The sequence below is a fragment of the Balaenoptera borealis genome (genome assembly GCF_965194805.1).
Source record: "Balaenoptera borealis genome assembly, chromosome: X".
In the NCBI taxonomy this organism is placed as follows: domain Eukaryota; kingdom Metazoa; phylum Chordata; class Mammalia; order Artiodactyla; family Balaenopteridae; genus Balaenoptera; species Balaenoptera borealis.
In genome coordinates this window covers 16,824,584-16,838,294 of record NC_138881.1, presented here as the reverse complement: position 1 = coordinate 16,838,294, position 13,711 = coordinate 16,824,584, and the positions used below count along the sequence as shown (strand labels likewise).

At 42.3% G+C, this 13,711-nt stretch overlaps 1 protein-coding gene across 8 annotated transcripts in view; it reads left to right on the top strand.

Annotated features, from left to right (window-relative positions):
- The window catches only part of SH3KBP1 (SH3 domain containing kinase binding protein 1), a 337,377-nt gene that overhangs the window by 127,605 nt on the left and 196,061 nt on the right, over positions 1–13,711 (top strand). For 7 of the 8 annotated variants that reach the window (XM_082375630.1, XM_082375635.1, XM_082375631.1 and 4 more), the window contains one exon: positions 3,254–3,377. In XM_082375630.1, coding sequence (XP_082231756.1) covers positions 3,254–3,377 — 124 coding nt within the window. Of the gene's footprint in view, positions 1–1,985; positions 2,195–3,253; positions 3,378–13,711 lie in introns of those variants that run through there. The other variant, XM_082375636.1, reaches the window with a different exon arrangement.

The following is a 13,711-nucleotide window of genomic DNA, read 5'->3' as shown; positions in this document are numbered from 1 at the left end:
CCTGGTAACCTCTAGTCAATTTCTGCCTCTATGATTTTGCCTATTCTAGGTGCCTCATATACGTGGAATAAGACAATATTTGTCCTTTTGTGTCTGGCTTATTTCACTTAGCATGATGTTTTCTAGGTTCATTCGTGTTGTGGCATTATCAAAATTTTATTCCTTTTTAAGGCTGAACAGTATCCTATTGTATGTGTATACCACATCTTGTTTATCTGTTCATCTGTTGATGGACACTTGGGTTGTTTCTACTTTTTGGCTATTGTGAATAATGCTGCAGTAAATGTTGGCATACAAGTATCTGTTTAGGTCCTGCTTTCAACTCTTTGGGGTATATACCTGGGAGTGGAATTGCTGGGTCATACAGTAATTCTGTGTTTAACTTTTTGAGGAACCATCATACTGTTTTCCACAGTGGCTGCACCATTTTACATTCCCACCAGCAATGTACAAGGGTTCCAATTTCCCCACGTCCTCATCAACACTTGTTTTCCTTTACAAAAAAAAAAAAAAAGAAAAAACCTAGCCATCTTAGTGGGAATGAAGGGGTATATCGTTGCGGTTTTGATTTGCATTTCCCTAGTGAATAATGATTTGAGCATCTTGGCATGTGCTTATTGGCCATTTGTATATTTTCTTTGGAGAAATGTCTATTCAGGTTCCTTGCCTGGTACTCATGTTTTTAAGGCAGCTTGGGAGGAAGAAGAGAAACAGATTGAGGAAGTAGATAGAGCCCAACTGGGTGGCTGGTTAGATATGAAGGTTAACACTGAGTTTTCCAGCCTGGGTAAGTGGGTTGATGATGGGCTGTCAAACAAGATAGCTCCCGTCTCTCCCAGAGAAGGGGCCGGTTGGAGGGACGATGTTGGGTTTGGGTGGGACTGCGTTGAGCCTGGTGTACCTGGGTGTTGGGCAGATGGAGAGTCTGCAGGATGCACCGCCATGCCTACGTGTCTGATTGGTTTCTTTGGAAAAATGCAGGGCATATTTTAAGTTTTCTCCTCCCTGCTTGAATCTAACAAGCAACTTAAGAAATTAAGTCATCATGAGGCTTATGTATCTGGCAAATGGGAACAATCACTGGGGGGGACAACAGAATCTGAAACTTATGAACCAACCTCTCTCCTGTTGCTGGTTTCTCAGCCCTTAAGCACCTGCATGATGAGATCAGTCCTTCAAAGCTCACGGTTGCTGCTCTGAAGCCTTGGGTGTGAACATTCTTGACAACCGTGGCTTCTCAGCCCTTCTCCAGTGACCACCCCAGTCTGTCAAACATCTGCACCCCCTCACCCCTGCCTAACTGCATGCCATTCATGGCTAGTGCTAAGCAAGTGCTTACCATGTCACCTGCAACCCACTGAATTTCTCTGAATTACTCCTTGGCAAAATTGGATGTTGTATCACTGTGTTATGTTGTGTCTAGGTGGGAAATTCGTGTTTGCACAGCCATACCCACCCTACAGTGGAGAGTGATGTTTGAGCAACTGCTCTACCCCCAAAGAAGCAACCACTGGGGAATGAGGCCCCATGGTGCCTTGTTTACTTCTAGAGCCATAGCAGGCTGGCAGGCATCACTAAGAAAGCACCCTTTCATGCGGCTCAGGCTGGCAATGTTTGCAGATTGTCCCCTGATGCCATCTGCCTGTGAGGCTGCAGAAACCCCCAGCAACTGCTGTTCTAGCAGGTGCCGGGGCTGCTGAGGTGGGAGTGCGTGTACATACACACGCATGCACACCGCTTTGTGCTGGGTTGGCCGGGGGCGCCAGCTGAAACTCTCAACCCAGCAGAGCACCAACCGCAGTTGCTGGTTTCCGGTGAGGCCCTCATGAGGGAGAGAGGGCGAGGCTGTTGTGAACAGAGCCAGCAATCGGGGAATTGGATACGGTAACTAACGCTCGGGTGTGTAGGAAGCTGCCAGGCAGTGGCTATGTTTTGACAAGCTTTTGTTCTGTTTTTTTCCACCTCTGCCCAGGCCAAATTGTGGCCTCCCACCGAATTTTCCATCTTCATGTTCATTCATAGAAGGACCCATGTCCAATTCTTGTCCCAGGCTCTTTCTAGAGAACACATCTCTCATCTTTGAGCCCTTCCTGCCACCCAGCCGTGCTTTGGCTCTAGCTTTCTCTTTTTCCCAAGTCAGTGTGATCATGGATGCAGACAAGCCCAGAACCCCCCCTGCCCAGATCTGCACTTTGTGAGTTACTATCATTTCCGGCTATTAATGCTTTTGAAAAAAATTACGTAAATTATTCGAATATCAATCATTTGAAATAATTGTATCAGGCATCAGGTTTTAAAAATCCAGATCTTAATGGAGCTTTGATAAGAGACCACCTAGTGTAAACTTTTTCTGTAAAGGGCCAGGTATTTTTGGCTTGGATGTCTGTTCCAACTACTCAACTCTGCCGTTGTAGCATCAAAGCAGCCATAGGAAATACCTAAACGAAATGAAGGGGATTGTGTTATAATGAAACTTTATTTACAAAAACACGTGGTGGGCTTAGTTTGCCGACCCCTGGCTTAGAATGATAGTCTTTATTTTATTTTATTATCTTTTATATTTTTCTCTCTCAGGGATTAAAAAGCCAGAGGAACTTGGTAACTGTAAATGAACTTAAATCATCCTCTTTTGGGTTTAGCATAATTGTGAGCACAATGGTGATTTGGGAATATACTTCTTTAAACCCCTGTTGGGAAGAATAGAACCCAGAAGGCCTTTGAGGGGCGATTCTGCTTGGCCAAAGATTGTCATTGTTCAAAAAATAGTACAGGCTGTCATTTGGAGCTGTATGGTGGCCTTTTTGATCCCTTGGAATGACCATAGTCACAGAAGGTTGCATTGTATTGGATATTATTACATTTTATAGGACCAGGTGCTTGTCTAATAAATGTAAGGAAAACAAAATACAACATATAGGAAATGGTGTTTTTAAAACGTTTTGCTGACAGGGAGATCGGCTCGGTGCTTTGTGACCACCTAGAGGGGTGGGATAGGGAGGGTGGGAGGGAGCCGCAAGAGGGAGGGGATATGGGGACATATGTATACGTATAGCTGATTCACTTTGTCATACAGCAGAAACTAACACACCATTGTAAAGCAATTATACTCCAGTAAAGATGTTAAAATAAAATAAAATGTTATGCTGAGTTGAGGTCACTATAGTTCATTTCCAGAAAGCTGAAGCTTAACATAGTCAGAGACATTCTAAAATGTTAAACTACAATCTTGTTTTCCGTTTCTCTGTCCTCACAGGAAATAAAGAAAGAGATGAAGAAAGACCCTCTCTCCAGCAAAGCTCCAGAAAAGCCCATGCACGAAGTGTCCAGTGGAAATGCATTGCTGTCTTCTGAAACAATTCTAAGAACCAACAAGAGAGGTATGGCAAAGAAGAAAGAGCCCCTCCCCACACACAAACCCAAACTGGAAACTTCTGGGTGAACTGTATCAAATTTTGCATTGCTGGAAAATTGAATGGCGTTTTCCCTTTTGGTTTTGATTTTTGTATAAATTTTGGGTGCATACACACTCACACACACGGCAAGTAACGATACAATAACTATACTAAAGGGAACTAATAAAAAAAAATTTTTGACAGTGGGAAAGTAGACTAAATTTGTAAACGATGATTTTTCTAGGACTTTAGCTTTTGCTTTCATATCTATTTTTTTGGCTGAAAGGTGACTTCAGAGAACACTATGGTGCCAGCTGAGCCGGGCACGTCTGGCCACGCTCTCTTTTTAATGTAAGGGCAGTCTTTAGCAGGGTCTTTCTCTCTCTAACTGCTGGGCTCCGCTTTGTCTCTCTCGGTTTAAGAGGCAGTATTTACAGAGATATAGCTCATCCATCCATCTGTCTAACCAGGAAACCTTTCACCATCTTGTTTCCCCCTTCTTAGGCCTCAAGGCAGATTTTTCAGGTATCAGTTTGTTGGAGTTTTGTTTTCTCCCCTATCTGCCCTTTGTGACATTGTTGTGTGAAATGGTAGGAGAGATTCTATAAGATGGCAGAGACAACCCGACTCAATTTTATACTAAAATGGAAACTGGATTGCCTCAGTTTCTCCTGAGCCCACCCTCCCCATGGACCAGGCCGGGTGCACACTAAGCACGCCTGAGGTAGGTTAGCTTTCAGCTGCAGGCTTTTCAGGGGCTTATTACTTCCTTAAAGAGAAACATAGAGCTGTTCAAAAGCAGGAGCCGGAAATGTATTAGCAAAGAGTTCCATTAAAAAGAAAAAAAAAAAGGCAAGTTTACATAACCACAGGGAAGAACAGCTAATCTTTCATCAATTTTAGACGGCATAAGAATTTGTCCAATAAACTGTCCATTGATCATAGTGCTTGAGACTTCAGCTTTGTGTCTCTCTTCCTTCCTGCTTCTTCCTCTACCCCCTCCAGCTGCCCTCGGTTACATTTCCTTTTTTGAATTATTCAGATGAAATATTGGCTGGAGGCCCACGCTGTTTAGCAGCTATAAGATTTTCTTTCTTTTCTTGTTTTTTTTTTTAAAACCCCATCCTGCCAATGGAGGGGATTTCCCATTTTAAGAATTTAGGCCTACCTAGCTCTAAAACTATAGTCATCCCCCAGAGCACCTCCTGCATTCTTGCAAATAGGTTCCAGAACTCCTGAGGCCTGCCCTTATTGGACTTGGAGAGCTAGAGTTCCCTTGCTGATCTGAGCCTCTCCCGTTTCTCCTGATGCTGCTTGGGTCAGTGGGCCGAGGAATGGCATACACGTAGACCAGCGGCAAGGCCTCTCTGGCCAGCCTTGTTTTTGTAAAGCAAATAAGAGAATTAAGGTAATTCATTAATTTAACAAGATAAGGAATTAATTAAGTTAAGGGATTAAGGTGATTATCCAGATAAGTTCGATAAAGTTACCTGAGAGCTTTAAATCAATGAAGGAATCGAACTTTTTAGATAATTGTCTCTTTACAACGAAAAATCTGACCTTTGAGGTCCCCTACAGAATTTTTCATTAACCAGAAAATGGCATTAAAGGGACCGGCTTACTGACTTAATGTTTTCTTTCTAAGCCTCCACCTCAGGCCTACAGCCTGATTATGACCAACTTCTTACTCTTAGGTCATAATCTGCCAGTGGCTCTGAGACCATAGCACATGGGGGCGTCCTGTATATGAAACACATAACAAACCATCTTCATTCTGTCCCAGGCTTCATACTGACCCCCGGGTCACCTGGGCCACACATAAATTTCCAGTTGAAGGGAAGAATTGTGTACCAGGGCCAGTGCCGTCTTTGGCCCCGCCCCCACCCACCAGAGCTAACAATATCCTACTGCTCCTTATAATAAACAGCAGGCTGGATTGATTGGCCTTGTCAGGCCACATAAATAGTTCATTGTGCTGAGCTCAAAAGCTACATTTTTTTCCCACCCCAAATCAATGAAAAACCACTTTTTCTCCCCGTTAAAACAAGGATCAGAGGCTAAATCTGTGGGATGATTCTAGTTACTTGTTAACACTTCCGTCCAACTAATTTTTCAAGTTTTATGAGTTATCATAAATGACCGAAGCCTCCTCCTTCCCTTTGTTTCCATCAGGCTTTGTCCCTAGAAATCTCTTGGATGTTTTTGTCTATTGCTGTTGTTATGGAGGGAAGTTGCTTTCAGAGTTTAGTAACAGGCTAATTTGATTCACTAACATGGGATTTTCTTATAGCATATGAGTCCACCTTGTGATTCAGCCTTGGACCCTGTGTGAATTTGGTAGAATTAACACAGGTTCTTTTTCTTCATCTTTATCAAAGATGAGATGACTGTTCACTTTATATGGGCCATATCATTTGATGCAGGCTTAGCAGTGGTTTAATAAAGAAAGATTGAAGTCTATTTCTATGAAAAGTCTGAAATTGAACCATTTCATTGTGTCCTGAACTTGAGATACACTGAGCTGAAGAAGTTTGCCCAATTGTGTCCAGCGATTTTTGCGTTGGGGACGTGCCTCACTTTGCAGCAGGGGTGAATGGGTTGTAGTAGTTCACAGTGTGGGATGAGCTCGCCCTCCCCAGGCACCTGCATAAGGTCAAAAGATATTCTACATTTGAAGGAAGCTATTCATAGCCTTGAGAAAAGGCCAGGACCATGGAAACATTAGTTTGGGGACCGATTCGTTTCAGTTTTCAGCTTTAACCTTTGCAAATGTCTACAGAGTTGATTTAGGGAGGTACTGGAATGACTCCACAGGCTTTTTATTTGAGAAAAAAGATGTGACTGAAATAGAGAGAGAGAGAGAGAGAGAGAGAGCGAGCAGATCATCCAGTTGGCTTGGCAGCCATCAGCTATATATTCCAGACATTAGCACTGTTAAGGACAGTTGTGTCTGCTCTCACCCTTGGCCACTTCTCTGGGCTTTACCCAAGTCACAGTGAAGGAGCTTCCTGGTTAAGACAAGCTTTCCCCAAGGCTTAAGAGGTCATTTTTAAATTTAAACTTGCAGCATGGATGTTGTATATCCTAAAGTTATCCCAGACTCCAGAATGTTGACAAATTGCAGCCAGAAAATCTAAAATTTTTTCTTAGCGCCAGAAGTCATTCTCATGAACCAGAAAAAAAAAGATTGTCTGTTTCCTTCTGAGAATGATTTATTCTTTTGTTTCTTCTATCATTGAACCTATATAAGAGAGTGATGGGCCCTTCTAAATTGGAACTTTGCTATATGGAAGATTTTTTTTTAAGATATTCATACCTCGAGTTTCAAACCAAAATTGAACAGAATAGGTACTTTAGCAGTTAACAGCAAATACAATAAATATATCCTTAAAGATGAGCAAGGAGGATTTTGTTCATTTGAATATGGGCTCTTTTCTACTTGAAGTAAAATGGAATAAAAAAATCTTTTGGTTTCATCCTTATAAGGGTTCCCCAGTCAACTTTATCCATGTGATAGGTTAAGTGTCCAGGCTGGAATCAATACCCTGCTGGCCTGTGTGAGGATCAGCTTCTATTTCAGGGCTGTAGTTTCCCAGTTTTTGCACTGTTAGCAGACCTCATGGGGAAGCTGCCTCTCTCTGCACCCCTCCTGCTGCCTATAATTTTGGACGTTATTCCTTACTCACTTCGGGGTGGGTACTAACAGACATTCAATTACACATGTTTACTGTGTGCCTACTATGGCCCTGGCCCTGTGCTTGGTGCTGGGGCAGATAGAAAAACTAGAAAACACCAGCTGGTCCTGCCTCTAAGCAGTTCCAATCTATTGTATCACTTGGGAAATGTTGAGAAAGTGCTGCACATTCCTTATATCATTTTTCTGGCAAGGTGGGGATATGTCTCTTATTTACTTCTGTCATTCTGAATTGTGAAGCCACTCCGCGTGTTTCTGGTTGGCTTTATATGTCCTTGTTTCTATTTCCAGTTTATCATGAATTCAGTGTTTGGTAAGTCTCTATTGTATTTTGCACATTTATTATTCTTTGCTACTATTATTATTGTTGTTGTTGTTGTTATGCTCTCCTGATATACAATGTATTTTATAATCATCTTTTTAAGTCGCTCTGCTACTCTGGCATCTGCCTTCTGAAAGATAATCTGCTTTTACCATCTTTATTTAAGGTTTGTTATGCATTTGCATTTTACTGCCCCTTCCAGAGATTAGTGCTGAAAGATCTGATGGCTTAAAGGATATTATTTGTAACAGGTATAGCACTGACGCTACGAGATAAGATTCAAGTTGAGATGGGGGAGAGTTGCTCTCTAAGTTGGTATGTGGATATGACTGTGATTGTAGAACATGACTCTTTGGGGCTCATTTCTCGTGTGTTTAGTCCTTCAGACGGGTTTAATTCAAAAGTTTTCCTTGACAGAGAGACCAACAGCTGCTCTGCCTCTGGTGACACATTGTTGCTTTAAAAGTTAGTGCAGAAATTCTCCAGAATTCATTTTGTGTGTTGATGGGTGATACATGCATGCCCCTCAACATACTATGGGCCTAGTGTTTGCGCACAGAAGGGCTCTCCATCTTGGTCTGCTGCCTGTAGCTGTCAGAAGAATTTTACCTACGGTTTATCTTTCTTTCTCTCATAGTTTCAGCACTTGTCATTCAATCCCTAAACACATCTGGCCATAGTGACCTCCCTCCCTTGACTGTACTGAAGGGGAAACGTTTGTTCGAGCTTTCATGTCTTTAGCATTTACTTAGCAACTTGGAATAATATCCTTGAGATATCCATTGGCCTGTTCATCAGAACGTGAGTGAGTGAGTGTGTGCGTGTGTACATAAATGTGCATGTGCTGCCGTGGCACTCTTGTGTTGGCTCAGAGACAGTGGCATGGATCTTGATAGGCTGTGGGCTCTTTGTTTGAAATGAAACTGTAAACAAAAGATGGAAAAAGTATGTCCTTGATAAAGAAAATGTCAACCACTTTGGTTTTCTAGTGCTTTGTTGTTTAAGGTAGATGTGAGATCTGGGGATTTGTTTCTAGAAACAAGACTTTTTTCCTTTCACATTTCTTTTTGGAGAAGCAAATGTGAGTTACCTCCAGTTAACTAGGAATCGGAAAATGTGGTGTGTTGGGTCAGATTTTTCTTCAAGTTTCCAAATCATCTGTCATTTTTACCTAGATTGCTGGCTTTTATGGACAGATAGAAGAGTAAGAGTTAAGAGAAGGCATTACTGTTGTGTGGAAGCTCTTGGCTATCACCTGAGCTGTTCTTTCCCATGGGAAGATAAAAATAAAGCCTGCCATCTGGCAGTGAACGTGGATGAATATCATATATAGTCATTCAATAATATATATGCCTGTGTGAATGTATCTGTATGTGCATTTATGGTTTTTTGGGGGGTTTTTTATGCACCCGTGGGCCTTCATTCTTGAAAGTTTGAGAGTAAAGGGGCCATAAAGAGGTCTTGTACAGTAAATGATCCTTGGCTGCATTTCTGACATGTTTTATTAGGAGCCTGTGTTAGGACCAGTAATTGATGTTAGAGTATGTTGCCCTTGTCCATTTTCTTATCTGAGTAGTACTGCCTGTTGGGCTTAGGGGTGGTTGTGAAATGGGTGGAAAGAAGCCATTCTAGAGGGATGTTGCTTTCATATTTTTTCTGTAATTTTTAGTGTGTGGGTCATTGACAAAATTGTTTTTAGAATTTTTCTTCTATTATATTTACCTCCTTTTAATCTCTGTGTCTTAATAATAAGCCATTAACAGTGGAGTCATGAGTGTCGCGTGGAATAATGATTTAGACTTCCACCCAAGTCCACCCAGAGGACCATCCCTGAAGTGGTTTTGTGATGGTGGCTCCACCTGGTGGCTCTCCTAGGAAACTCCTCCTCCTCCCCACCTTTTCTTTCTACCGGGGAGAGTCTTGGGCAGGATGCCTTTGGTTCCTCTGATTTAGTGTTCTCAGTCCATGCAATTCCATCTCAGACCCACGGCCTCTCACATTATACACATGTTCTCTTTAGCTCCTTTCCTTTCTCTTCTAATGTTTGCTCCTTGAACTCATAGAATCTGTTTCTCCATCCTTGTTCCATCTGTTTTACCCCTACTGACCAGGATCATTGTTGATAAGCATAAAAAAAAAAGACTCCTATAGGCACGACTCTAGGTATAGATATTAATTTGGACACAATAAAGAATTACACTAAAATCCATGTTGGTAAGCCATGGTCTCCTCCTTAATAGCTCCAAGTACCCCTAACTACTTCCTCACTTCTTGTTGAACCCAGTTTTCCTCAAAGGAGCAGTATTTTATTACTGATGTTGTTTTCAGTTGTCAGCAGGTGGTGAAATAAAGAGCCAACTGACTTTGCTGGCTTCATTATCATTTGTCCCTTCTCTACAGGATGCTCCTTCCTGCTTAGGCACGGGCTGCCCCCCTGCCCCCCTCTGGGTATGCCACCGAGCATAAGTGTTCTTGATAAATAAATTTGTTTCTTCTTTAATTTCATTGTTTAAAATTTTTTTTACTTGATGACATTGCAGATGTGCCTTGTTTTAGCTACATTATGGGTTAGTCTGGGAACTTAATCACCACTTATGACTTTGTTTCTATGGGAAAAAGATTTGGAGTTCTAAATACTGTGCATAGTGCATAACCCACTTGTAAATCTGACTTGATTTTTAATTTTGTTTTTATATTGCTGGCATAAAACCTTAGGTACCTTTTAAAAGTCAGAGAGTCCATATAAGTGGGGATAACTGAAGTTTTCTCATGTCGTAGAGGAGTTTACGATTCACATGGTGCAGAATGCTGGAATTGTACAAGCTCTGTGCAATACACCAGGCTCCAAGGATAGCTCTGGGTTCAGCCACATTGCACCATTGTATGCAGTGCTTATTTTCACAAGTCCTGAGTTGCACCTTGGTGTGCCCAAGTTTGTATGTATAAGGCATGTTGTAATAAAAGAGGGTGCTGTTGTATATTTCCATCTACTGCAGAGGAAACCATGCAACAAGCTCAGATAGATGTTGACCAGCATTTCCCAGCGCATGTTGTGCAGAATTGTAGCCCTATAAAATATTCCACAAAAGGGGGAGAAAGAGAGAGAGAAAGTTGGCTGTCTGGACAAATAACTTTTGGGTACAGCTGCACGCACTAGCACCCTCTTAGAGACTAACAAATGAATTAGCGTCTTGCAGGCTCTCAGATGTCCTATGTAAGGAAACCTGCTTCTCTTTGACCACCGAACCACATTTTACTGAAGACTAGTTAGGACTCTGCTTTGGGGTGTGCTGGGCTTTAAAATGCAGAGCAAGGAGCCGTCTAAGCATGTCCAAGATCATCTTCAGAGTCTTCCTTGCACAGGTAATGTTAGAGTGAGTGAGCATAGATGGTGGTGCTGGCACTGCAAGAAATGACTGATGATGCTTCTCAAGCCCATGGCCGTGAAAAAACAAGTTAGATGATGCTACGAGAATATTCCCCAAATCTAAAACTTGAGAGCCAGTCTTTTTGGTAGTTTTTCAAGTGACAAGCTGAAAGAGATTTTTTCCCTTGATCGTTTTTTGGGTCCTTGTAGCTAGGAGTGTCCCCCTGGGCTGGGCTTTGGCAGGAAAAGTGGGCTGAGTGGGCGGACCCAGTGAACTGCGAGGCCAGGTCCACCTGGGACTTGAGTCAGGACAGAACCTGGGAATCCAGGGGCGGATTTTATAATGATGACAGAATGGTGGCCCCCCGTAGTCAAAACATTCCCATTGCCTTCTCTATCTGCTTCGATAGAAATGCAGGGAATCTTAGCTTTTCCTGATACTATTAAAACCTGATTGGACATGGAGAAGAGCTTTGTTCATTCTCTCCCCTTCCTCATGAAAGAGACGGCCATTTTGAGTTCAGGTGATGAACCCACCTGTGGAGCTATGAGGACAAGACATGTAGCCTGATGTTTCAGAGTTCTGGAATCATAGAATTCCTGAGGTGGCTGAGGTCCCTGATAGCGACCCAGCCTTTGGCCTGATACAGGGACCCATGGAGTCTCTGCCCAGGGGACCTGAAAGGGCACGCCTGTGGTCTGGGGGACTGACCTTTGCTAAGGCCCACGTGGGCTTCTCCTTTTCAAAGGGGGAGAGTGTTCTCGGAAGAGAGCTGGTAGGTTAATTGAAAATAGTTAATTAGAGGTATTGTACTGGGACAGTAGCTGTCCTCACTTGTGGAGAAATCCCTGGAAAGGGGGCCTTTTCTTCTGAAGTTTCCTTATTCTCTTTTAATTACACAGATTGGTCCTACTGGTCTGTCATCACAGCCTGGTCCCCCCATGTCACCTGCAGGCTCAGCTTAGTCTTTGGACTTGTGGCTTTTTGTGCTTGTGAAGCTCTGGGACTGTTATGCCCTGAACAATGAGGACATTTCATGGCCCATCTTCCTAACCCACTGTCAAGCTGACAGCAGGCCCAGTTACAGTGCTACGTGGGCCACCCTTTTGTCCCCACCTAGAAAGGGAAAGAAAGAACAGCTTAAAGCTTCCCCTGGGTGTGTGTGTGTGTGTGTGTGCACGTGGCGGGGGAAGCACATTAGAGGAGGACTAAACTGCTTGGTCCATTAGTGTTTCTCTGGAGACCTGAATAAGCTCAGTGGCAGCAGGGCCTTGTTGCAGGAAAAATGGCTGTAGGCAGAGTCCAGACCCCCCTTCCGCTACACCCCCAAAGTTTCTGTGGGACTTTGGGCAACTCTCATGCTCTGTTTTCTAATCTGTAAAATAAGGAGATTACTCTTGTTGATTTCCTTAGGGAAATTGTGAGGATGAAAATTAGGAAAGAGAATAAATTTAGGGGCAGAGGGTGGTAATAGATTGAAGTAGGGTGGGGAGTCACTCCCTGAATATAGTAGTAGTTGTTATTAAAAATGATGAACTGCTAGTAAGGCCCCAGAGTGTTGGGAAGAAATTATTGATACATGGAAACTAATAAAGTGTTGTTTCCATGAAGCAACCAGTGATCAGATGCGCACGGAGCATTCTCCAAGATAGACTATATGCTAGGCTATAAAAGAAGTCTCAATAATTTTAAAAGGATTAAAATCATGCAAAGTATGTTCTCCGGCCACAGTGGAATGAAATTAGAAATCAACAACAGAAGGACATTTGGGAAATTCACAAATATATGGAAATTAAACAACATACTCGTAAATAACCAGTGGGTCAGAGAAGAGTCCACGAGGGAAATTTTAAAATGCTTTGAGGGACTTCCCTGGTGGTCCAGTGGTAAAGAATCCACCTTACAATGCAGGGGACGTGGGTTCGATCCCTGGTCAGGGAACTAAGATCCCACATGCCATGGGGCAGCTAAGTCTGCGTGCCACAACTACTGAGCTCACGCGCCTCAACTAGAGCCTGCGTGCCACAAAACTACAGAGCTCTCGCACTCTGGAACCCACGCGCCACAACTAGAGAAGAGAAAACCTGCACGCCACAGCTAGAGAGAAGCCCACGTGCCTCAGTGAAAGATCCTGCATGCCTCAACGAAGATCCCGTGTGCTGCAGCTAAGACCCGATGCAGCCTAAAATAAATAAATAAATAAATAATAAATAAATCTTTTTTAAAAAAGGAAAAGAATAAAATACTTTGAAATGAGTGAAAATGAAAACACAACGTTTGAAAATTTATTGAATGCAGCTAAAGCAATGCTTTGAGTGAAATTTATAGCTGCAAATGCCTATATTCACAAAGAAAACAGATCTCAGATCAATAGCCTAACTTATTTTTCCAGCTTTATTGAGATATAATTGACATATAACACTGTAATTTTAAGGTGTACAACATAATGGTTTGATATACATATATATTGTGAAATGATTATCACAATAAGGTTACTTAACACATCCTTCACCTCACATCATTACCTTTTTTTTTTTTTTGGTTGTGGTGGTGGTGAGAACATGTAAGATTTGTCTTTCACTTAGCCTAATGCCCTCAAGGTTCATTCATGTTGTCCTTATTTTTTATGGCTGAATAATATTCCTCTGTGTGTGTGCACGTGTGTCGTGAATAATGCTGCAGTGAACATCGGGGTGCAGATATCTCTTTGACACGGTGATTTAATTTCCTTTGGATATATACTAGAAGTGGGATTGTCAATAGCCTAACTTTTTACCTTAAGAAATTAGAAAAAAGAAGGGCAAACTAAATTCAAAGCAAGCAGAAAGAAGGAAATAATAAGGATCAGCGTGGAAATAAACGAAATAGAGAATAGAAAAACAGTATAGAATATCACTGAAACCAGAAGTTTCAGTTGGCTCTTTGAAATGGTCAG